This window comes from Mytilus californianus, unplaced genomic scaffold (assembly GCF_021869535.1).
Source record: "Mytilus californianus isolate M0D057914Y unplaced genomic scaffold, xbMytCali1.0.p SCAF_8, whole genome shotgun sequence".
Lineage (NCBI taxonomy): Eukaryota > Metazoa > Mollusca > Bivalvia > Mytilida > Mytilidae > Mytilus > Mytilus californianus.
This window is the reverse complement of record NW_026262734.1, coordinates 44,900,326-44,926,007: the sequence shown is the minus strand read 5'-3', so window position 1 is coordinate 44,926,007 and position 25,682 is coordinate 44,900,326. Positions and strand designations below refer to the sequence as shown.

The 25,682-nt window shown below is 30.8% G+C and overlaps 1 protein-coding gene across 8 annotated transcripts in view; it reads right to left on the bottom strand.

Annotated features, from left to right (window-relative positions):
• LOC127712112 (uncharacterized) overlaps nt 1-25,682 on the bottom strand; it is a 468,529-nt gene that overhangs the window by 105,000 nt on the left and 337,847 nt on the right. Inside the window, exons 1-4 of one of the 8 annotated variants that reach the window (XM_052218373.1) lie at nt 13,114-13,274; nt 4,628-4,810; nt 3,770-3,860; nt 2,577-2,771 (exon numbers count right to left, since the gene is read on the bottom strand). The exons of the other annotated variants lie outside the window; for them this stretch is intronic. Coding sequence (XP_052074333.1) covers nt 2,577-2,771; nt 3,770-3,860; nt 4,628-4,678 — 337 coding nt within the window. The 5' untranslated portion in view covers nt 4,679-4,810; nt 13,114-13,274. Of the gene's footprint in view, nt 1-2,576; nt 2,772-3,769; nt 3,861-4,627; nt 4,811-13,113; nt 13,275-25,682 lie in introns of those variants that run through there. 8 annotated transcript variants of the gene reach the window in all.

Genomic DNA, 25,682 nt, shown 5'->3' with positions numbered 1-25,682 from the left:
TCTAGGGCATGCTATACCTTAAAACTTTTCCAGACGTACATGTGTGTCTATACTCGGAGTAAATTGTGAGCATGTTGAGGTAAAAATGCAGCCATTTTAACCAAAGGGTCCACATGAACCTTAATGTATAACTATTGCATTCCATCATTGTATCTTTGAGATCTAAACTAAAGCAAAGTATATGAAACTTTTTGAAAACTACATTGAAAAAAAAAACCAAATGTAATTCCTACTTTGATGTTATATATAGTAAAACTAAAGTTATTACCCCCCTCCCTCCAATCAATTTAATCCAGGACAGGGTTTTATGTTCAAATTTATATAACACAATTACAAACTGTCTAAAACTTATTTAACAAACATAGGATTAAATCTAGCACTTACGCTTATTTTATTTCAAGAGAGTACATCGGTTTAAACAACAACAAAAAAAAAAAAAAAATACGATCACCAAGAACAAAGGGCGAATCGGATGCATGATTCATTTGTTTAACAGTTGACCTGTGGTAACGTGTTCCTTTATTCAGCTCACCATATAAATCGTCGTTGATAAGCCACGTTTCGCATTATATTTCTATACAGGCAATGATATCAGATTAAAAAAATGTAAACAGCGACGACACATGAAAATCATCAACACAACTATTACAGTTCCCTTGTTCATGAAGCAAGTTCTCGATTGCACTTTGTACACAGTATTAGGTTTAGGTTGTTAATCACATTTTTGATTAGCTATTTTGTACAAGGAACAATATGTTGCTTGCACATCAACACTTGGTAAAACATTAATTTCAGATGAATGATTTCCTCTTGATTATGATAATACGATTATAACACTTGTGGTCCTTGTATTGCGCCATGATCTATCAAGAATAAGAAACATTATTTGATTCTTTTTGCATTTCAATTGTAGCTGAAATTGATGTTAGGAAGAATGAGAGCAACACCACATGTCGATTTTTATATCCAAAGATGGACGAGGATAAATCTTTTGCAAAATGAAATACCTATACGCAACAAAAAACAAAACTAAAAACGTGCGTTATTTACCAGATTTGTGCTACAGGAGATAACCCAAAACATGACAAAAAATGACCGTGAAATAATTATTGGCAGTGTTTGACAATTTGACATTATAGAAAACTATCTTGTTGAGTTACAAAGTTATTGTATTAGGAAAATGACTTTAATAAAATGTTTTTGTTTAATTGTCATTTGTTTCATTCGTTGAATTATTTTACACAAAGATCAAACAATGTGGGAATTGATTGACTTATTTCAGCGCTTGATCTATTATTTACCCGTAAGAATCAATAATTCTACCTTGAGCTGTCCAATATTTTTTTAAGAAAGAGGAGAGTATTTTTTTGAAATTATTGGAAAGTGAAAGGTAGCATAATGGTTTTTTTACAGTTAAATGATAGTCCAACCACTGAACTAAAGAACGGGTAAAAAATAGCATGACGTCACAACAATGTTTTAATTATTATTATTATACTTTATTCAAATTTCTTATAGCATCCATTCATTTCATTGGACACGCGGCATTTGCTAATTTCTACTAACCTTTCATAAGCCCACCCACCCATAGCAACGTGTGATAATATTAGCAATGGGTGTTAATGCCTAAATTTAACACCCGCCAGAGCTCTTCGTCTTGTGTGATAATTTTTCCCTCGTGTGTTTATCTGCCCTAACACCTTCATCCAAGGTCAGTATGTTTATATTATTTAGTTTTCCCACCTCACAAAATTATGTAAGGTGCCATCTCATTTTCGGAAGAAATAATGTAAAGTGTGTTTTACTAAAACGTTTTTGGTTTTGTTTGGTAGTAATTATACATATTACGCTACTCGATTGATGTTGGTTTTTCTTTGTCGTGTTGAAAGGGAATGAATAAAGTCATGCACCTATTCCATTGACATCGTCTTGGAAAAGATCGATATTCAAATTAGCGATGGTCTTTTAAATCTAGAGATTTGTCTTGCTTACATTTTTTCTAGGAGATGTCGCAGAGATTGCAACTAAAACATTCTCACGTTTGAAAAAAAACACCATAGCTTATCAATAAGTACATATCTTTGGTCAGTGAATCAACTATTTGTGTTTTTGACACAGATTATATATCTGGAGAATTAAAAAATGATTTGATTAACAATACTGTTTTTATAAAGTCTCCCTATGGAAATTCCCTTTAGAATGCCTTATTATTCATCAAAGGTTCAAGGCTTATAATTTGATACGCCAGACGCGCGTTTCGTTAAAAACGACTAAAGCTCTTCCCACACAGTCTTTTCATTTGTGAAGGTAGCTATCAGCAGATGTATATGAACATCGCTTACATTTGTAAAAGGGGTTCATGGTATCTTTCACTAAGGTGTAAGTTGTTCACTTGTCGTTTAAAACTTCGCAGAAACACTGAAGCTTATGAATAGCAGAAATTGCATTTTGCCTTTTTACCCTGCTTATTTCTAATTCCTGAAGCTTCTGATACATCACATCTTATTATTTTGCTAGTAAGTAAGATATATACGTTATTTACAATTAGAAAACAAAAGAAATGTAATCGTGATTACCTGTTCCCGCATTGTCGAATAAACGTAGTGTAGACAATTTAACAGGTTCATTCGAAGAACCTTTTTTTTGCGGTGTGTCCCATTGAACTGTAACATCTTTTCCGTCTTTGCTTACTCCAACTACTGTTCCTAAAATGATTTCTTTTTCGAATTCCCATGATTTCGTTACTACTCTCAAACCTTTAGTTGTTTTCTCTATGAAAAAGTACAGTTACTAATATTTGAAATGGTCAAATTACAATATCTTTTTATCTCAAAAAAATGGATTATTGAATTAGAAATTCGAATAAATAAATTGTAGCTAAATTTATGCAAAGCATCCCAACATCGTATAAAGATTTGGGTTATAACAGCACTATACCATATATAAGCATGATGAGTATTTAAAAAAAATACAGGTTATAACTAGATACAGATATAACTTCAAGCATATAACATGATCTTTCAAAAATATATCAACTGAAATTTTTAACATGTAGACATATCATTGTGACCTTCGAAACTATATTTATTTATTCATCAGAAAATGACTATAAACAATTTACAACGCAATTATGTAAGGTGTGTCTTTTCTCTTTAAAAAAGATGATAAAAAGTACATTTCAAACGCTCCAATCAACTCAAATGTGTAATTTGTATGTATAGGGTGCAGTCAATAAATGAAGCTGTATTAATTCTTCATATTTATTTTAAGTTACACTGAAAATAATTCATCTAAAATAAATATAATAACACAATATAAAACATGTACTAATCATATGTTTGTTAAGCTGAATCAATCACATGTAAGGTGACTAATTGAATGATGTATATCAGTAGATAATAAATAACAGTAGCATTATAACTTTCCATCATATAATGTGAAAGCATTCGTTATGGGATTTAAAAACTAGAAGCTCTGCATTAGGAAATTAAACAAATAAGAATGTATCGGAAAGAGTGGAATTAGAAGTTGGAACAGTCCTTTTAGTCATACAGACAAACAACAAGTCTGGGTCAAATAAGTTTTATTTCTACTTTAACATATTTACTACTATAGAGATAACTGACATGAATATCTTGCATATATGCAGATGCCAGAATCTTATCAAATGTCTATCAAATTTATGTTTACTTGATCTAATTAAAGTAAAACAGTACATTCATTTTGATAAGAAAATGAATAAATTTAACGTCACACAAATATAACATACCACTTGGACATCTTTTAGATTTATGATGGTCAGCAAATATTGAATACATTGGTAGTGAATTCAGTAGAGACTCAGAACCTTCAGTGTATGTCTATCAAAATAAATGCCCAATTTTAGTTAGTTTTTTTTATCAAAAGTAAATCAATATCTGACAAATTACTCCACAAATTTTACATCCAAATTTAAGAAAATATTTATATAAATACGTAAATTATTTTGAAACATTGTTTAGAAATATAAAAATAAAGAAATAATCTGCTGTTTTTATGTCATAGAGACATGATCCCTTCAACGACGTTGATTATGACAACGGGACAGTCTTTACAAGTTCCACGATAGATAAATGCGCTAGGCGCTAAACAATTTATCAACTCTTCAGAGTTGTCTTGTGACTAAACATATAAATTTATATTTAGGTACATTTAAGATTATAAATCTATCTAATGTGTGTGTGTGTTTTTGTGGTTGTTTGTTTGCGTGTGTTTGTGTTTGAGTGCAAACTGTCTTCCATGAAACAAAACATGATTGTGTATCATACTTTTTGTGTTTAAGCGCTGTCCAGTTGTTAATCATGTATTTGTTGAGCTATACATTTGTTCAATTACAACTATGTCTTTCGTATCAAGTAAATAAATAAATAATTGTAAAGCTGCAGAAATATTAATGAAACAACAACCACTTTTTGTACATTTCTTAAAATGCTCGTGTTTTATTGTAAAACTAAAATGAGTATAAAGAGTAGTGTTTTGAATGATTCATGTAGCATGCAGGATAGTGTGAATTCATTTTACGTTCAATGAAATGATTGTAACAATTACCGATGTTTAAAAAAAAAAACCCAGCTGGCATAACCTTTACCTTTGAGGGCGCATGAAAACTATTTGTCAACTCTTCAGTTCGTTTGTGCATGTTGTTGTGTTGCTCTTCTTATTCTTGAAATGTGCGTAATCTAACGTGTCAATTTCTTCTTTCCAATCAAACAAAAATTCCAAATTGATCCAGTGAAATTTGTTTACACTGTCAGAAGCGCCATAGAAAAACCTATAATATCACAAAAAAAGGGTATTAAAGGTAAAGAACACTGCAAACAAGTAAAAGTCTGAAAAGGACCATTTCTGTACTCGACTGTACTGATTTTTACTCGACCAGTTAGAATTTGTGTGAATTGGACTTAATATTACTCGATATATTCTGAACCATACTCGTCTGTACTCATTTGTACTTGACCGTTAATTTTGCTTTTGAAAATAGTCTCAACTATACTCGACCAGTTTTAAACAGTCTACACACTCGACCTGTACTCGACCAATACTTAACAACCTATTTTTTTCAGTCTGAACTATACTCGATCAAAAGTCTGTACAATGCTCGACAAGAATCTCTTTTTATAATTTTGATTGTTAAATTAACTTTCTTTTTAACTGACGTGAAAACAGCCACAAGGAAATAAAGATCTATAGAAAAACAGATGTTTACATCCTTACATGATTCTCATAGATTTATCAAATGGAGATGGTTAAATTATCTAATTTTAATGTCTGAGTCTTATCTGAAACCCGCACCTATACCGAGGGTAATGAAACCTTATTAATGTGCTTTTTGTTTGGCATGCAGTTTTTGAAACAAAAACTGATTTTCATAAATTCCTGAATGAAAATTACTTAGGTTTCATGATTACATACACTAGTTATATAACTATATTTTTAATGAAATAACAACAACCAACAAATCACTGACATTGTTTAACCTTATATCAGAAATATATCTACTCCTTATTATAATTTGGGAAATATGTATATAAAAAAGGATAAAAATAAAACAAATGAATACATTTTTTCTTCTGTGTAGGGGTAAACTCTAATTTAGGAGCGAAAGATACCAGAGGAACATTCAAACTCATTAATCGAAAATAAACTGACTACGCCGTGGCTAAAAAAAGAGAAAAAGACAAACAGACAAAAAATAGTACACAAGACACAACATAGAAAGAAAAAAAAAAACAACATGCTTTGGGCACACTGATTAAAAAAATTCACACCTGGCCAGAGAGTAATGAGTTTCAAATAAATTTCATTGAAAATTATAACATTCTTAAAACTTGAATAACTAGACCTTTTAAATTCACTAGATAAGTAATTCACGTGTTTAATAAAAATAATGTTTTCCTTTTACCTGTAAAACACACCTGTACTAAGGTATTTGAACCTTATCAAAGTGCTTCTTGTAAGCCATTTTTTTTTTATTTTGACAAAACATATTTAAATCTAATTAAAATTAACCTCTACTGCAACTTTTGAATACATTTTATTTAAAAGGTTATCAAGAATTGCTATAAAAGTTTTATTATTATTATTATATAAATGTTAAAAACCTTTGTTTTTTTATAACCACATTATATTCTTTCAAAGAATTTTGCAAATATTTTGTATAAAATATGTTCATGGTATTTCTCTCAGTAAATGGTACGGAATCATTGTTGCTACTTTAGTCTTTTCGTTTTCGCAAAAGATCATTAAATATGGCTTAACCAATATAGGGTCAACATAATCGAGAAATAAATTACAAGGGAATTGTTTAAATCACTTGATACACGAACAGTCAAACCGAACAACAGATCTTGTCATCAGCAGGGTGGCCTGAGGCAAAAATATTTACGAGGTCTCGGGTAGAGTTAAGCTTACATAGACCTGTATCTTTGACTGGTTTGGAGAGATTTGTAAAAAAGCAGACTTATGTTTAGTAAGTTAAGGCTTTTCTTAAAAGTCCGATTTGCTATGATTGTTTAAGTCAAAATGATTCTTCATACACAACTTAAAGATCGATATTTCTATGAATAAAAGACACTACACCTAGAGAAGTATACAAAAGGGAACATTAGTATATCGCTGTTCAATAGTCATTATTCTATTAAGCTAAAACAAATCTGGGTCACAAACATATAAATTTGTCGAAATTAAAATCTCGTAAATTTATTTTCGTATAGATAACTTATCGAAAACTGAGGGAAATGCATGACCTCCAAAAGAATCACGAACGGGAATGTTGACTGGATAATATGAAAATGGAGTATGTATAATTCTTACAGTTGATACGATATTCGAGGGTTCCGTTTCTTATCATAGATAGAGGGTTACTGAATTTAATTTTTGTATTTTAATAAGTGTATTTACAACTCATTTGGGTAGTTAGGTTAAAGTTATCTTTCGAATGTTTTACAGGGGACATCATTATATGGTTGCTTGATAAGGAATATATGTCAAACATATGACAACGGATATGTCCCACTGTTAGCTAATAACTATTTTGTCTTCGACATCTCGAGTGTGACATTTCCGAAATCGACCGAAAAAAAAAATACCGAACCCTAAGTTAAGTTACAACTTAGTCGGTTGAAAACAAAACTTTACGACAGAAGAGATGATTTAAGCGTCCAAATTGTGAATTCCATTTCTATATAGCAACAATCCAGCAGCGTCTGCCTACGGAGTATATATCTCCTAATCGATACGATGTTCCCGGGCTTGTATTTCCTATAATGAGTTCCTTGATAGAGAGTTGCTGCTCACAAGGAAGCTATTAAACCAAGAGTTCCAAATGATGAATTTGAGCTCTTCCCTTCGTAAATCTTATGGACGCCATCACGATTTGGTTGGCCGTTATGGAATAACCGTTTCACAGACGATATCGGATATGTTCCTTATGTCGTGACTACAAACCCCTTCCCTTTTCACGAATGTGACCTACCGAATTATACTATTTACCGGGTTTGTAATAACATGAGAAACACTACGGGTGCCACATGTGGAGCAGGATCTGCTTACTCTTCCGGAGCACCTAAAATCAATCCCAGTTTTTGGTGGGGTTCGTGTTGCTTAGTCTTTAGTTTTCTATGTTGCGTCTTGTGTACTATTGTTTGTCTGTTTGTCTTTTTCATTTTTGGCTATGGCGTTGTCAGTTTATTTTCGATCTATGAGTTTGACTGTCCCTTTGGTATCTTTCGCCCATTTTTTACAAAAGGAAAACTGACCGAATATGAAGAATCAAACGACGGAACGAGATAATTATCGTTCGATATACAATCGCTCGAGGAACACAAAGAACGACGAGTTCATTTGTACAAAAGGTACTGCTTGCCTTCTTAGAGCACATACGTTTTCTATATAATGTGTTGTTAATTTTGTTATTGTTGTTTGTCCTTTTCTTGTTTGTATTTTTGGTTTAGCGTTTTTCTTTGTATTTGACATGACAAAGTTGCTCCCTTAATAATTCTCTTTCTCACTCTCGCTCTCAAACCGAAAAATTCTTATATGATTTGCAAATAACGAAATAAATTCATTTTGATTGGTAGAGAGGGCTTTAGATAGTTATTTATTTTTCGATAGACGACGTTAACGAAACTTCTTTTCGTAACCAATGTAAACACTATGGCGATGATAAAACCACAAACCGGCTTGACGTTAAAAATATTTATTTGCACTTCGCGTTCATCGTTGAATAAAATAATGAACACAAATCATTCATTTGATCGATAATACAATATTTCTATATAATATTTTTTTATTAGTTAGCAATTTTTGGTTGAGTACATGTACACTTGTTTGGGTTCACCAACAGAATTATTCATGCGCCAGGCCAATTCAATAACACAAATATACAATTTACGCGAAGAAGATGTTGCGAGTGGGAAATTGGATTCCTTATCTCCAATCTTTAAGAAATTATAAGGATTTAACGCATTTCTAAATAGATATATTGGTGTTCGGATTCATTATTTTAGCTCCGGGCCAATTAATCATTGTTATCGATAAGAGCCATCATCTCAGGCAAACAAATAATGTCTATACATATTTTCAATAAAAAATTGTAAAGATACAAAATCATATCGTTTACACCATGATGTTTTAATGTTATGCTTTCGTGTCATTAGTGTATAATTGTTAAACTTTAGATGAATTTGGTTCTTTGTTGTTGCCGAATATTTAGGTAAGAGCAAAAAGGGTGACATTCTAGTATAATATCATGTGTGTCGTCTCTGGGGTACCAAATTGTGTTGTTTTTTTTCTCGTGTTTTCCCTTTTTCTGTTGTACCCGTACTAGACTGCTTCCGTTGCTTTTTATTGCTATATATATTTATATATATTAATATATTTTACTGTTACTTGGGTATTGTATATATAAGGAGAGGAAATGCCTGTAACAAGTCATGAATATGATAGTTGTTATATATTCGTCTGATGTGTTTCAGCTTTCGATTTTGCAATTTGATTAAGGACTTTCCGTTTTTAATTTTGGATGGACTTCGGTATTTATGTTTTTTAACTTATGTCTTTTTGCTTTTCTTGCAATCTCAATAATTATTTGACATATTTCCCCATTCTTAAACATCACAATCATTAATGCTTGCAAACATTTCTGAATTTACAGTGAGATATTCCATAATGGACTCACAATTGACAATCGTCAGTAACACCATAATAAACCTTTGGTGCGATAACATCAGTAGTAACCCTTTTTCTAAGATATCAAAACGCACGCCCTGAAATATCGTTTCAATTGCAATTGGATGTTTCTAATCGCATGCATAAGCTGAATGAGTTTAATAATATTGTAGAGACACGCATAGCTAATTCCTAGATTGAGATCAACATACGAGCCATCAGCTTTAAAGTTCTGTCACTAAAAACAATATTACATGAATATGGATAGATATTGGTCGTTAATATTCTGCTTGTTAACATTTAAGTGTAATAACGTTAACATAAGGAAGGCGTAGACAAATATTTACCGATTATACGAATTTAAAGAATTGAAATATAATTGCTGATCAAACCTATAACGTTGTAACAATAGACAACGTGTACGATAACTAATCATATATTTTTTATGGTAAAATATTCAAGGTTGAGAGTTCGAAATGGTGAAGTTGAAATCATTCCATCGTTAATGTTACGGACGCCATCATGCGTTGGTTGACTTTTATGGAATATCCGTTTCACATATGATATCGGATATGTTCCTAAAGTCGTTACTACAATCACGTTACCTTTTCACGAATGTGCTTTACCGAATTAGACTATTTACCAGCGTTGTTATAACATGAGCAACACGACGAGAGCCACATGTGGAGCAGGATCTGCTTTCCTTTCAGGAACACCTGAGTTCAACACCAATTATTAGTGGGATTCGTGTTGCTTATTCATTAGTTTTCTATGTTATGTCTTGTGTACTATTATGTGTCTGTTTGTCTGTTGGTGTTTTTCTGTTTTAGTCATGGCGTTGTCAGTATATTTTGGATCTATGAGTTTGAATATCTCTCTGGTATCTTTCACCCCTCTTCTTTGAGCTAATGTGCTTTTATAGAATCTGATGTTCAGTAGTTGTCGTTTGTTGATTTGGTTCATAAGTGTTTCACGTTTCTCGTTTTTTATATAGCTTAGACCGTTAGTTTTCCCGTTTGAATGGTTTAAGGGCATACGATACAGTAGCAGGGGCAGATAATAACGTTTTCAAAACTTTTCGTGTTGTTTTCGCGACGTTGTTAATCAGAACGTTGTAATTTCGTGATGTTTCTAATAAGAACGATTACATTTCGCGACGTCGCTTTAGATGTAGTCACATTTGCGGAAATCCACTGACGTCATAATCCTGATTGCGCGAATTTGAAAAAAGTACCTGCAATGAAAATCGGCCAAATTACGAGAATTGTTATATTTATTCATTAATAAGGAAGTCAACAATATTAACTTCGAATGGGAAAAAAACAAATCCACATTCTTAATTTTGTATGTCTGTTATTTCATATAGGAAATGAATAAGAGATATGAAAAACATAAGACGTCGATGAGAGAGAAACCCAACTACACAAAAAAAAAACATAAGTTATTTATATAGTAAATTCACCATTTGGCTAACTCTAAATCGTAATGAGAATTGCACGGATAAATTTAACAGAGACTATCAACAAATTGACAAAAAAAAACGTAATAAATAATGACAGCACATCTTACTGTTCCTGACTTTGAAAAGGTACATTAAAGAGTTTAACGGCATTTTTAGAATTTAACCCCTGGAATATATAAGTGTATGAAGAAGAATTGTCAGTTAAAATGACTCAGTTATAAGCCCCGTATTATAGACCAAAAACAAAAACGCACCCGTTGGTGTGCTAAGCATATCATCTATGTACATATTGAGAGAGAAAAATCGGCACACAGGAATTAGGTATTTGACAGACCAGAGTTGCAACTTATTGATGTTAAGTAACTGACCAAATACGAAGTCTTTTTGTAAAGTAGTTTCTCAGATAAGAAACAAAATATTTGTTGGACCGGACAAACAATGTGATTGCACTCACTCATAGATTGAAGGTTTAATACAGACAAGTAATTCAATGATTATATGTACCGTAATAAAAAAAAATACCCTGAAGACAAGCTTAGGTAACTTATCTACTGATACAGAATCATTAAATGTCATGCTCTAATATCGACTGCTGTATGAAATGTTATACTACACTGTAATGGACTAAGCTGACCCGATTTAATGTGGGTATGATTTTGTGTTCATGTAATGCATATAGAGTAGGTCGTTAGTTTTTCTGTTTGAATTATTTCACATTTTCATGTCGGGGCTTTTTAAAGCTGACTATACGGTGTGGCTTTTTCTTTTTCTTTTTCTTTTTTGTGTTGAAGGCCGTAGGGTGACCTTTAATAGCGTTTATCTTCGTCATTTGAACTATGGTTGATAGTTGTCTCTTTTGCAATCATACCAAATGTCCTTATTTTTATATCAACCCCCCCCCCTTAATTGTTGCACAATTTGTCATGTCGGGGCCTTTTGAATAATTAAAACTATGTTCAAGCAGTGTTGTCTACATGAATTGTATGACTTATGTCAGACAGAGAGGCAAATTAATTTTTTTAAGTTATATATAGTCTGTTTTGTTTCCGAACATTTCTTTTCTAAAAGTAATTTACTAGAATACTTTATCTATCCAAGTTTCGTAACAATTCATAAAGGTTTGGCAAATATGATGCTATTTTACGAGGAGCCAGCTTTATAAATTTTCATGATTAATATCATTGGTTAAAAAAAACACCTTGGCTCTACCACTGAAATTGACAACGTAGTATAGTGAACGGCGGGAAAGATTTCACGACGTCGTTGCGAATAAAACTTATTCCAACGTAGTTTGGCGCCTTATTGGCAAACATCCCGTTTGCCAATAAAAATTAAGGTTTATTGCTTTTATTGAAAAAACAAGCACATGGACCCCCAGTTTTTTCTTTTGCAATCGATCAAGTTCTGTTTCAAGAACGCTCCGCCACAATTTTAAGAAAAAATCAACGATAGACGCAAAAATATTTTCAACTTCTTTATTTCACTTGTATTCAAAGAATTTAGGATATAATTATTTATTTCAACCGTTGACTTGTTACAACATGCTGATGCCATGGATCAAGGGAACATTTTACAAAAAACCCGGTTAAACTATGACTGTTCGTTCAAAAGTATTGGTACTTTCCTTAAAAGTCCTTATTTATGACATTTCAGGGTTTTTTCTTCAAATATGCAAATTTCGAACCAAATTATCTCAAAAAGTAAGTCATGAAGGTATATTTTTCTTTGCATATTTCAAAAGTACACATCGAAATTGAACTTCTACCAAAATTTCAATAAAAAATCAACGAGGGATCTCTACTGTATCGAATGCCCTTAACACTACTTCTAGTAATGTTTGGGGCCCGTTAAAGCTTGATGTTCTGTGTGAGCCAAGGCTTCGTGTTGACGACCGTACTTTGACCTATAATGATTTACTTTTACAAATTGTGACTTAGATGGAGAGTTGTCATATTGACACTAATACCACATCTTCTTATATCTTTGTAATATATGCCTTTTTGTGCTTCTTTGTTATATATTTGTTTGTTTTTTTAGTGATTAAGATGATAACACAATGTTGACTGCTGTACCCCTATTTTTGACATTTTTACCTATTATGTCTCTTTATTTGTTCATGCATCGTTGTCAATATAATGGAATTTTATGCGACTGTCATACAAATGAGAGGTTTAGCTAGGTATAAAACCAGGTTTAATCCACCATTTTCTACATAAGAAAATGCCTGTTACAAGTCAGGAATTTGACAGTTGTTATCCATTTGTTTGATATGTTTGAGCTTTTAATTTTGCCATTTGATTAAGGACTTTCTGTTTTAAGTTTTCCTCTGAGTTCAGTCTTTTTGTGATTTTACTTTTTTTGAGGTTTTAATTGATAATTGTTTTATTTTTTACACTAAATGTATGTATCATTTGCTTTTTGTTACTTAAAATAAATACACTTACTTTATCAAATGTAACTCAGCAATCCAAAATGTGTTTACTATGCAACTCGCTGACAAATAGTAAATACTTATTCAATACGATTTCCAATAAACTAAACAATCGATCTAATAGTTCTCGGAACTCACTAGATTTTTAAAGTATATTCTTAACTACAACTGCTTGTTAAAAGTTGAGTGCGTTTACATAAGAAAGACCTTGACACAAATTTATAGATTATGTTCACATGTTAATTTAAAGTATTGTTATTGCTGATCAAATTTATAATGTTACCAGCCATCAGTTAATATTCATCTTAACAGTAAATAATGTGTAAGGTAAATAATGACAAATTTTTAATTCAATTCATTATCACAATGCAAGTTTAATTTCTAACTGATAACAACCCGTGATATGATTGTCGGTAAAACAGAGAAAAGGAAAATCATTAAAAAATTTCCAAATCAACTTTTTCCATCTTTTCATAAAAGCAATTTACTTGCATTTCCTTGGTTTGTTACAGGTATATGCATATTTCAACCGATCATGTCCAATAAAACTTTCTTAAATTTCAGAGACTATCGCTAGAGATAAAATCCATACTCACATAAAATATTTAGTAGATAAGTTGTATTAAGTTTCACAATGAGTCATTATTAAACAAGCAACTAGCAACTATTCACTTTCTGTCCTGAATGGAAAAATCAATTAAAATGAATGAAAAGAAAAAAGAACTTATAAACTTGATTAAAATATCATAAGTGTGAAATATTCTTGAACACTGATAAATAAGCGAAAAATTAACGTATCTACGCTTTTATACATCCTTTTGTTTAAAAGTTTACGTTTGAGCGTTTCTGATAAAGGAACATCCAGAAAAGCGCTTAGGTTGCACGAAACGTATAAGGTTGATTTTTTATTTAGTGCAAATGAATTTGATCCTTTAATGTTATTAATGAAAATAAGTATCTAGTATCGTGATCTTCTTTGGCGAAATTATTTAATCAAACATATCATCTTTGTACTAATTATTTAAAGTAACACACACCGTTAGAATAATTACCAGGGGTTATTTAAATGTCCTGTGTCACATTCCTTGGAGGCCGTTGACTAGTTCGATAGTACGCGCGTGTTTCTGTTTAAGAAATCAATCTAATAATACAGCTATATGTGTATACATTACTTATACATGTTATAATTGCACATTTTATGAAGATATTGTGTGTTATCAGCACAGATGACGCTATTGTGTCTTTGTTTTTCGGACTTGTGATATGAAATATTTACATTATATGCACAAATTGTGGCAACAGTGCATCCCAATGGCTAATTAAGTCTTGAATATTTAATATATTTGTTGTATAGAAGTTATCATTTTGTATAAATTATAATTTGCTGATGCAAATTGTACACAATATAATTTGTATGTTTACTTTTAACAAATTATGAATTAAAATTATGCGACAGAAATTGCACAACTACTCCTGCTTTTAAAATGCATACAAGGATTTATGTGAATCTATAAAAAGTCTTAATTCAGGGAAATTGATAAGAAATGTATGATGAAAACTTGAGCGCATGGCGTAGGTTGAAGTTGCTTTCACTGATATATCGGTATGTACTTGCTTGCCGTCATTAGCCGTGCATGGCTTACCCGTCTTGAAGGGGTTAGTTTTTTATGATAAATTTCTTATCAGTTTTCTAGAGTTAAATATTATTCTTATGTTTTCAGATTACAAATTGCTGTACCCCCATTTGCATTTACATAAAAAAATCCCGATCTCCAGATTTAAAAGTTTTTAACTGCTTCATGTAGCAAGAGTTGAACACGTGCTTCTTGCAGCAAAAGTTAAACCTTATGAATGGTTACTGCGAAAAACTATGTATTTAACAGCTTGAATTTGAATTATAGACAAATATTTTGTTTAAGTTCCTCAAATTTTCATATGCAGTACAAAAAAAACCCTGGTTTACACATGATTTGCCTTCATGTATTATTCTCTGCTAGGTTCAACATTTCGTCGACAAATTTATTCTGCTGATCAACAATGCTGGCAATATAAACACTTTGTCATCAAATGAGTACCAGACCAAAACAGTGTTCACATACACCAGGGATATATATTTTTGGCAAATTATTAAAACAGTTGACTCTAAAAAAATTTACAATCCAAAAGTGTCCTAAAAGAGTTGAAGGAAAAAATGTTTTTCTCAAGGCAATTAAAATGTTATACTGTTAAAAATATATAAAAAGTCATCTGATATATCATGTTAAATTGCAAGACATCTAATCCTTGTATAAGTTATAAGTAAATTTTAGTCAAATCTTGTATAATTTCACCAACTATGTCCTATTTCTTATTATGAAATTTTCACTGAATGTTGATTCGCAAGACGGGTGATGCATTCAAAGGAAAGAATTGTTTACCTGTCGATGTGTCTCGAAATAGAAGTTATTTTATATGTTAAGTTCAAAGTGGAAGAAATATTCGGTATTATTATATGACTTAAACATTTCTGTGTTCTCATTGGCTAATAGTATAAGAAATCATCTTTGATAAATCATTATATTCACCGCGACTTAAATCACGAGAGGTTAATATCAGATTTGGAACAACGTCCTTGTACCTAAATATAGATGTTCCAAGGCAACGTCAATGACGTTGGTTTTTTACGTCATGTAAATTCCCGTTTTTTTCTTTTACTTCTTGTTTTTAATGTAATTTTTATCCTCTTTTTGCTTTTGGTGTATTTTGTTTTAGTAAATTTCATTAAATATTCAACTTAAGAAAATTGGCAAAAAACAGATGACATATTTAGTAAAAAAACAAGATTCAGTTTTAAATGTAGTGAGTATCTGAGCAAATACTAGAAAATTGGTGAAGGATAACAAGTCATATAATAAAACAATTATTCACTTTTGATTTCAGTTGATACTATGATTTATCAACCACAGAGATATGACATTCAACTTCGGCCGTTGGCCTCGGTGAATGTCACATTTCTTGGGTTGATAAATCATTGTATCAACCTCATCAAAAGTCAATAATTGTATAATATTATTTTCATTGTAACATATATTACATTATATGATCCTTACGGAATAAAGGGTTTAGAATATTTGTTCCAATAGGACCAGATATTATGACATTGTTTTTAACAAAGTTTCCAGAGTAACTTTTGTTAGGGGGAACAAATATACGTGGACAGTTGCATCCGGCCACGCTTCTTTTTTAGTTATTGGGATTTCCGCAGTTTATCATCTGTAACCTTTTTCTGTCTGGATTTGTTATTTGATGATACGTTTAGACTTCAGCGTTCATGATAAAATGTTAGTCCGGTTTTTTTTCATTTACATTGCAAACAAATTATCTTCATTCCCTTTTTATATTTCTTGACCTTGACAAACATAGACTAATGACACCTTTACCAAACAAAAGTAATGCCTTATTATTGAACGTAATGCAATTTTGTAGAGTATCAACACCTTACATGTTACATGTCACTGTAAAGAATCTTTCAATAATTTGTGTACTGGTATTTAAATAGATAATTTATGTCTTATTGAATTTTGTAATCCAAAAGAACAGTTTTGAAATAATCTATGATTTTCGTCTTAACTTTAAAAAACTGACTGAGGGTAAAATTATAATTCACTGCATGATGACAAAACGAGATATTGATTAATAACGTATATAACCTTTAATTGGTGCAAGATTGTCCTAAGATAGCATGTTTAAATACCAACGAATTCAAAATAGTCCAAAAGAATTGTAAACTAATGAAGCAAATACAATGAAAATATATCATCATGATCATAATCAAAAAGTTTGTAAATCGTAAATAACTTCAATTATAAAACTGGAACTATTCACTATTATAGATAAACATGCACATATAAACTTGTATATTACTACTATCATTATCTCGTCTCGAATTTGTAGACGAATATTTAGAATTATGTACATGTATTTAAAATTCCTACTTTTGTGTAATATATTAGACAGTCATTAGTTTACTTGTAAGGTTAATCGGCAAATTCTTACTAGCGTCGAACAGAATTACTGACGCCTTAATATAACTTGTGAGGGACTTCTTGCTTTTGTATGTTTCCATTTGATTTGGCTAAACATTTCTAAGTTAAACATTGATTTCACATATGGATTACGAAATCAAGTATATTAAGAATGGTTGCATACTGGAAATATTCTAAAAATATTGTTCGTTTGCTCTTGCGGTTCTACCACATCTCAACTTATTAAAATCATATCCGTTATACCTAATTACCAAAATAAGTTTTAACAAATTATTGTCTTCAGATAACGAACATTTGTCAAACAAAAGAATGGTTTATCATTTATGATTAATATTAACTCCTTTTGTTTTATGGCCTCATCGAAAAATGATTGACAAAGACACTGTCCTTTTTTATTGTGTGTAAATTTTGTTATATATACATCTATATAGACAATAGAGAGAAATCGTAAACAGTCAGAATAATCAGTTAGACATGATCATCAAAACTAAGATTTTAGTCAAGAACAATACTTTTTTTTCTAAAATGTATGAGAGTTGTCTTTGTTTTAGGAGCACAGACAATCTGGTAAGCGACATGACCTCTTTAGAGCGCGCCTCTAGTTTTATTATTTTTCCGTCTGGATCAGTCATTCATGCTCACTTCAAATCTTTCAATGAAAACTAATTTGCTAAATACAACACATTTTGATACATGACTTATCATGTTGGCTGGGAGAACGAATCTCAGGAACACTGAGGTTTCAAGTTCAAACACCTTGGTACCTCCGAAAGGTGCGTTCAATACCAGCAAACAATCGATCGAGACAAAGTTAAAGGTTCAAATTTTAGTAGTAATGATATCATATATAGTAATAATTATAAATAGATAATCAAAGATTGTAGGTCGACAAAAAACAGACAGCACCATTTCAAAATATATTGAGAAAAATAGATTTGCAAAATTTAAGCAAACCCTAAACATGAAACTAAAAAATGAGCAACACAACAACGAGATGAACTTGTGTGTTTCGGAAAGTTGAGCAATTTTTTCATCAAGAGTTGCATCCGTTGTGTTGCCTTTATCTAGAAAATATAGGCAAACAGTCGAATTAAGTAACCAGAGGTAACGACAAGTATGACATACCTGTGGCCTTCTGTAAAAATTTTCCTTTTATTTCGAGCGGATACGGACATATCCTTTTATAAGGTTCAATATCCTTTTATAAGATTCAATAACTCTCAATCAAGTTGTGTTGGAATAATATGCATGGAGAACATATTTTAACGTTTATCAACCCTATTGTGGTCCTATTCAATTGATAAATAGAATTATTGAAACTGATACAATGATTTTATTCTTTTAAAACACAACTACACAATTTTCATCATTTGTTTTAAATAAGTCACATGTTTATTAATAATTCAATTATAACGACTTCTTATCGTTCAATCCTAAAATATTCAATAGGATGAGTGAAATAAAATTTGTAAAATAAATAAACAATATTCTTCAATTTTGAATATCTTATTAAACTGAGATGAACATATATCTTACCTCCTATACATTTCTAGGAATATGATTGGTTAAAGCAACCGCGTTGAGACTGTGTACATTCAATATTAAGTTATAGTGTGTGATAACATTTTGTAAGGGAATTCAATGTTTCCTATACCACTGTTCATTTCAACTCACTTTATGAGAATACCACTATACCAATTAGAATAAAATTGTTTGCAGTCTTTTAAGAAATGATTTTACTTTGTATCCATGTATTATTTGTGAAACATTAAAAATGTATTAAAAGGGCGAATTTTCTGTATAAAGTTAATATTTATGTAGACTTCTGAAGCCCAAACTTTCTTTTGCCTTAAATACGCAAATTAAAGATCTGAAACCTATACAAATACAGAACGGCATGTTTTTTTTAGATTTACGCACGGCTGCGGCAGGTAAAATTAAAGTTTATCTTTACAAAAAAAAATTTATCCTTAACTAAAGTAGCCAGTGAATAAACTCAACATATGTCCGGTCTGTCTATTTTTGGACATCAAAAGTCAATACGATCGTTTTAAGGTCAATGTCGTCTACCTCACAAAATCGTGTTAGGCACTATAGTAGGATTCCATATTGGTAAGTAGGCGGGGCTTAATTCAATACACGGTTAATAGTGGTATTACGTCCCTTTATCTAAAACAACACAGTGTTGAGGAAAAATCTTAAAGGTTTCGACAGACGAAAGAATTGATGATGAGCGATTGAAATGAATTGATAAAACACATTTAAAGTGTACACATTTTTATTGTTGGCATTTGTTTTTGTATAGACCAATGGAAGTAGGTTCTTAATACTAACAGTATTGAAGGCTTGCTCACTTTGATAAGCCACTAGTCTAAATACCACATGTAAAGAGATAGTCGGTAAGACAAATTCGTTACGTACAGTGTAAGTGACATAATACGATTTATATATTGGGTTAGTAAGTTCCATATGGGGATTTGAGCTTCGCTCTCACCCCATATGGAAATACTGACCTCATATATATCGTATTAGGTCACTAGCACACTATGTGACTAAAAATATCAAATATATGTTTCATATCGTAATGATTGTCTGAAGTGATATTCAGGTTTCTTGCTATGTAACGTACTTCCTTATTCCCCTGAATATATAATGGTTGTCATTGTTCTTGTACGGAAATACTTACACCGAAGCAGACATGGTTTATACAATGATTAACACGTATTACATATTTAAAGTTGATAATAAAATATATTTGTTTTCATTTTTCTTCTTTATGTGACGTCCAAATCTAGTACGCCATATAAAAAAGCAGATGTGGTATGCTTGCCAATATGACAACTCTTCACAAGAGACCAAATTTACAAACGCCATGTATGTTTTTGCCGATCCCAGTATGACGTCATATGTTCTGTTCTGGCGTCTCACCAGACGTTTTCACGCTTTTAAACGCTTAAGAATGTACAACCTTACAAAAAGAAATTTGTCAGATGAAAAATGTGAGTGGTTGTACGTGTTGGGTATTATTACAGAAATCGCAAGTTTCAGTTGCCATGCACGAAATTTACATCGTCTTAATTTTTTAAAGTCATCAATGATTCAGTGAGTAGCCAATGGAAAACTCGTAATATCGTCTCATGATGCTGGATAAGTCAGTAAAATTAACGCAGCTTTTGTATCACCTTTTCGTATCACACACCGTGCAACCATAAGGGTAATACATATATGTTATATTCCAGTATTTTATCTTGCAAAAGCATAATCTGTTTATACATAAATCACACAACTTTAGTAAGAAGAACACATTTCATTGATATGATTTCAATTATGATTTAACAAGTCGTACGCGTGGTATTGAAAACATATAATACCAATTTCCGTGCGGATATCATACTTCCTTGTTCATTAGCATGTACGCTTTAGACCAAACGTTTGTTGCATCAAATTAAGAAAACGTTTACAAACTTAATCAGTACTGCAAAACCGGTTTAATGTTTTAATATTTGTGCAATCGATGACTTCATGAACTAAAATGTATGATGAAAAGTATTATTTAAATCAATGAATACTGGAAAAACGCTCTTATGATTGTGTTTAAGGCCTAAAAATAAAGCTGTACACGTTCAGTCTAATTAAAATTAGTTCTCCGCACCAAGTCCTCGTTGTTTATATGTCGCACATGGGTCCCAACAACGAGGAGCAACTAATTTTAAAAAGATTGATACACGTTACTTGTAATGCATTGTAAACACATTCTTATCCTTTATATGTGCTTGTCCTAAAAAGCTCGAGAAAACCATAGACCGCAACCTAGGATAACAACTTTCTGTAACCAGGAGTTGCCAATGATGATATTGGACCCCCAGACACCAAAACTTTTTGGATGTTGCGACGCGGCCAAAGTAAATTATGCTAAAACTGTTCAGATTTGTTGAAAATGTGACCAAAACTGACGTTGCAACTCAAATAATGCATACTTAAACAGTCAATACTTAGTCAATTTAAACATGATGTGCCATAATGAAAGTAATTTGGATAAATTGAAACATTGCAATATTCTCTAGTAGTAACAATATTTAAGTCTCGAGATTCAAAAGACCCAAATATCTACAGAGGAATATCTCTTTTAAATAGAATTGCCAAAATATTACGTAAATTTTAGATAACAGAATAATAACATATATGGAAAACAAATTTAGTTAGAGCAATTTGGATTTCTTCCTAACTTATGAACTACAGATATTCTTTTTATATTTAAAAATTAGATTAATCAGTATTTAAATTAAGAAAAGAAACCATTATATATATGCTTCGTTGACTTACGTAAAACATTTGACTCCATTTGGAGAACTGCTTTATTATATAAAATTTTATCTCAGGGTATTGGCAGTAGAATGAATCAAGTAGAAATAATATGTATTTAACCACACAATCTTCAATTAAGATTAATGATTAACTCACCAACAGGTTTGAAGTAACTAGAGGGGTTAGACAAGGGGATTTTTTAAATCCCACTCTATTCAATATTTTTAAAGCCTTCTTATTTGCCGATGATATATTGATATTGTCTGAAACTAAAGAGGGTCTTAAGCCACGTTTAAACCATTTGTCCCTATCTGTGATAGATGGCAATTAACTTTAAATTGTTAAAACAACTAAAATTATGATTTTAAGCACAAGAAACAACAGGAAATATTAACAATTTTATTTTGGGGTCAACTGAGGACCATCTCCGGGTGCGGGATTTTCTCGCTGCGTTGAAGACCCATTTGTGGCCTTCGGCTGTTGTCTGCTCTTTGTCCGGGTTGTTGTCTCTTTGACATATTGCCTATTTTCATTCTCAATTTTATTTTGATAATAATGGTGATAAATTAGAGCAAATGCAAAAGTGTAATTGCTTGGGAATATTGCGAGTATGAATGGAAATTTAATTCATTCAGCACAAGCTTAAGAATTAGCCAAATATTCTATGAAAGTAATGTATTCTATAAAAACATACAGTAATTCAGTTCGTCGGACTCCTGTGACTTTGTAAACCCATTTATTCAACTCAACTCGTTAGACCAATATTAACTTATTACAGTGAAATATGGTATATGGATACATACTCATTCTTTTATAACGCTTCAATTAGAGGAGATAAAAATAATTAAAAAAACAGATACTCTTAATTTCATTGACAAAAGTACGCCTGATAAAGTACTAAATTAATTTAATAAGTTAAGGAGTAAAAAGAATGCTCTTGTAATATAGCTGTTCGATTTGAATTAGGCAGCTTCCCCATTGATTGCTTTATAAAAAGACAAACTCTTTTTTTTTATCATGATAGACTTGTAAGAGAAAAAACTAGCCCGTACTAAAAGAAACACTAAATTTGGCAAAACTTTGCATAATTCAGGTATTTATTCTTGGTACTCCTATGTTAATTATGTCAGAAGTCAAAACTATTTAGAAATTGATAACCAAAATGAGGACAAAAATTATAGGCTAATATACAAACAAAATTTGGAAAACTCAAATGAAAATTTATATAATGATAAAATATCATATTTACAAGAGAAAAGTACACTCCAAATTAAAAAAAAAAATAAATAAAAAAAGCTATAACTTTGAACCCTAACTTCTTTCCTAAGAATGTAGGTAATTAATTTATAAATTTCGAATAAGTGAAATAACTGTTTATTTTTCGAAACTTGTAGATACAGGAAAATTCCCAGAGATTAAACACTATGCACACATTGTGATGTACTAGATGATGAGATCCATTTTTTTTAAATGTAAAATAACTGAACAATTAAGAAAATATTTTTTAATTGAAAATAAATATAATAACTTAAACGATTTGGATAAATTAAATCATATTCTCAATTCTGAAACAAAACAGAGCAATAACAAATTAGGAACCTTAAAAAAACAACACTATGACTGAGGATAGGGAGTCCTTGATACTATTTGAATATCTTATATATATAAATATAAGAAAGGCTTAAAGTACAAAGTGTCTGTATTGTTTATTTTCATTGTTTTTCTGTATTATATGTAGTATATGTATATCATGTATAATGTTTGTAAGCCATTGGCCTATAAGGGCGTAAAATGATTTTTGAAATAAAATAATAAAAAATTAATAGTAATAGCATAATTATTTCTATGTGAAATAAGTAGTATCATGGCCTGATTAGAAAACATCAAAATCTTTGGGCCAATTTTAAAGAGGCAATAGCTGTTGATTTTACTCAAATTCTCAAATTTGATTTATAACATTCTACTAAACACATGTCCAAATTACAAAAAGTCTGAAATAAACAATTAACAATGCATATACTAGATAATATCTATCAGAATTTCGTGTGTATTGTAGTTAGACGTGGTCTAATTAACTATCAGTATGACCTCCAAAAACTGACGACATGTTATGTTACATAACACGTTATGAATATAAACATTAATATAAATAGATAACTACCTCGTGCAATTGTTTTTTCTGTGTCTTTATGATTCCATGTTATAGGTTAAAAAAATAAGTTAATTATAGTTTGATTTTACCTGTTTAAGAATGAGTTTTTTTGTGGATCGAATCAGTCAATCAAATGATTTGACTTTGCTTCACTTTCAATGATGACCTTTAATAACTTAACAGGCATAATTCATGCGTAATCCATCTCTAGCTAAGGGATTAAATTGAAGGTCACATGAATACGGATTCAATAAAGTCAAATAAAAACTTATCTCTCAATTATTTGTTATGTACATAATAGTCCAAAACCTCGATAAATGGATTTTTTCATAGATGGCAATGACTGGTATCTAAACGATAAGCACTTTACAAATATTCATCAGTACAAAGTAATAAATAATTTATCAATATAAATATAGCGCTTCTTTTCACACGTACATCCTATTTGATAGAATTTAAAAAAAAATCAGCATTGCTTCAAATAGTCATAATGGCACTAATATTGTTAATAAAAACAAACATAAAAAATTGTCTTTGTTCCATCTAACTAGACATTTCATATCGTCGAAAACATATGTAAATTAATGCATGAAGCAGGTTTACTATCATGTTTTCACAAACGTTAAACAACATTTACATAATCGCAAATCAGTACATCTATAAAACTAATATACTTATATTTATAAATACACTGAAGAATTGAACAACTAAATCACACAACAGAAAAAAAAATAATGATTTGAAATGAGAAACTCACCGACACCTCAACCCAAAGAACGAATTCACATAGATACAACTAAAACAATACATAAACAAAATAAAATTTTGTTGTAAATGAATTCATTGAAGTGTTACACACATAGTTTTGAAATAATTAAAACAAAATTAAAACAGAATACATATCTCGATGCGTAATATACATAAATGATAATTAAATACAATGTCTGATACAACATGTCTCTTTTTTTTCTTCTCGTTAATCAGCTATTATACAGCTTCATATTCTACAGAAAAAAAGTATTTGTAATTATTTTCATTATCAGTATAATTATTTGTATTAATAGTTTAACCATAGATCATTTTATTTCATTTCTATAAACATAGAAAGTAAACATTGTTAATCGGTATTTTAAAGACCACACTACACAATTCACGTTGCTTGAATTTATTATCAGTTATTTTTTTTTAAAAGTAGACTTAATGCTTACAAAACATGAAGAAAATACATATGGGACAATCAAGAGTAAAAAGTAATCTGATAATTTCATACCAATAAACAAAAAACGACGAAACACAAACAACTCTACATTACTTTACACGTACAACTGAAGATTAAACAAAACAAATCCAATTAAAAGCCAGATTGGACCCGAGAATTCCACGAAGGATGAATAGTTCCTGATTACCTATTGGTAATTTCACATTCTTCATGGAAAATACAAATTTTGATATGAATTGTATTTAGTGATCTCAACTTTGAAGACGAGATTTCGAATACGAAAAAAATCCTGGAAGTCAGGAATATATCAGTTGATAAAGTGTAAGGTTTGATTTTTTGGTTGATATAGACTAATCATTGTTTTACTTTACCTGAACATTTTTGTAAATATTTTTTTTATGTATTTAGTTTTGATTTGAAACGTCTGAATATTGACAAAACTATTTTGATTTCAATGGACAGTCAGAACCTTGTATACGCTAAATTCTAAAATATTGACAAATACTTATAGATTTTAGGTCTCGAATTAGTTTTAGAAATCGGTTGTGAAATCAAAAAGTAGATCGCAAGTTTCAAATTAAAAATCAGTGATTTAGTGATTAACTACTGGATATTTAAACATCAACAACAACACCGTCTACGAAATTGTCATGTTCTAAGACCCCCTTGATCATAGGCTATATTAAATGTAGCTGTAGCTTTAGACGAATGGGATTTTCTGCAACAGCCGAATCTACTGATGTAACATAATGTATGATGTACAGTTGCAAGAAATGGCTTATAGTTTCGGTTCATTTTGATATGTAATAGCATATGACAATATCTCACTTTTGAAAATAAGTTGATTCAGGCTGTCTTTCTGTGTTCTGGAATTCACCCTA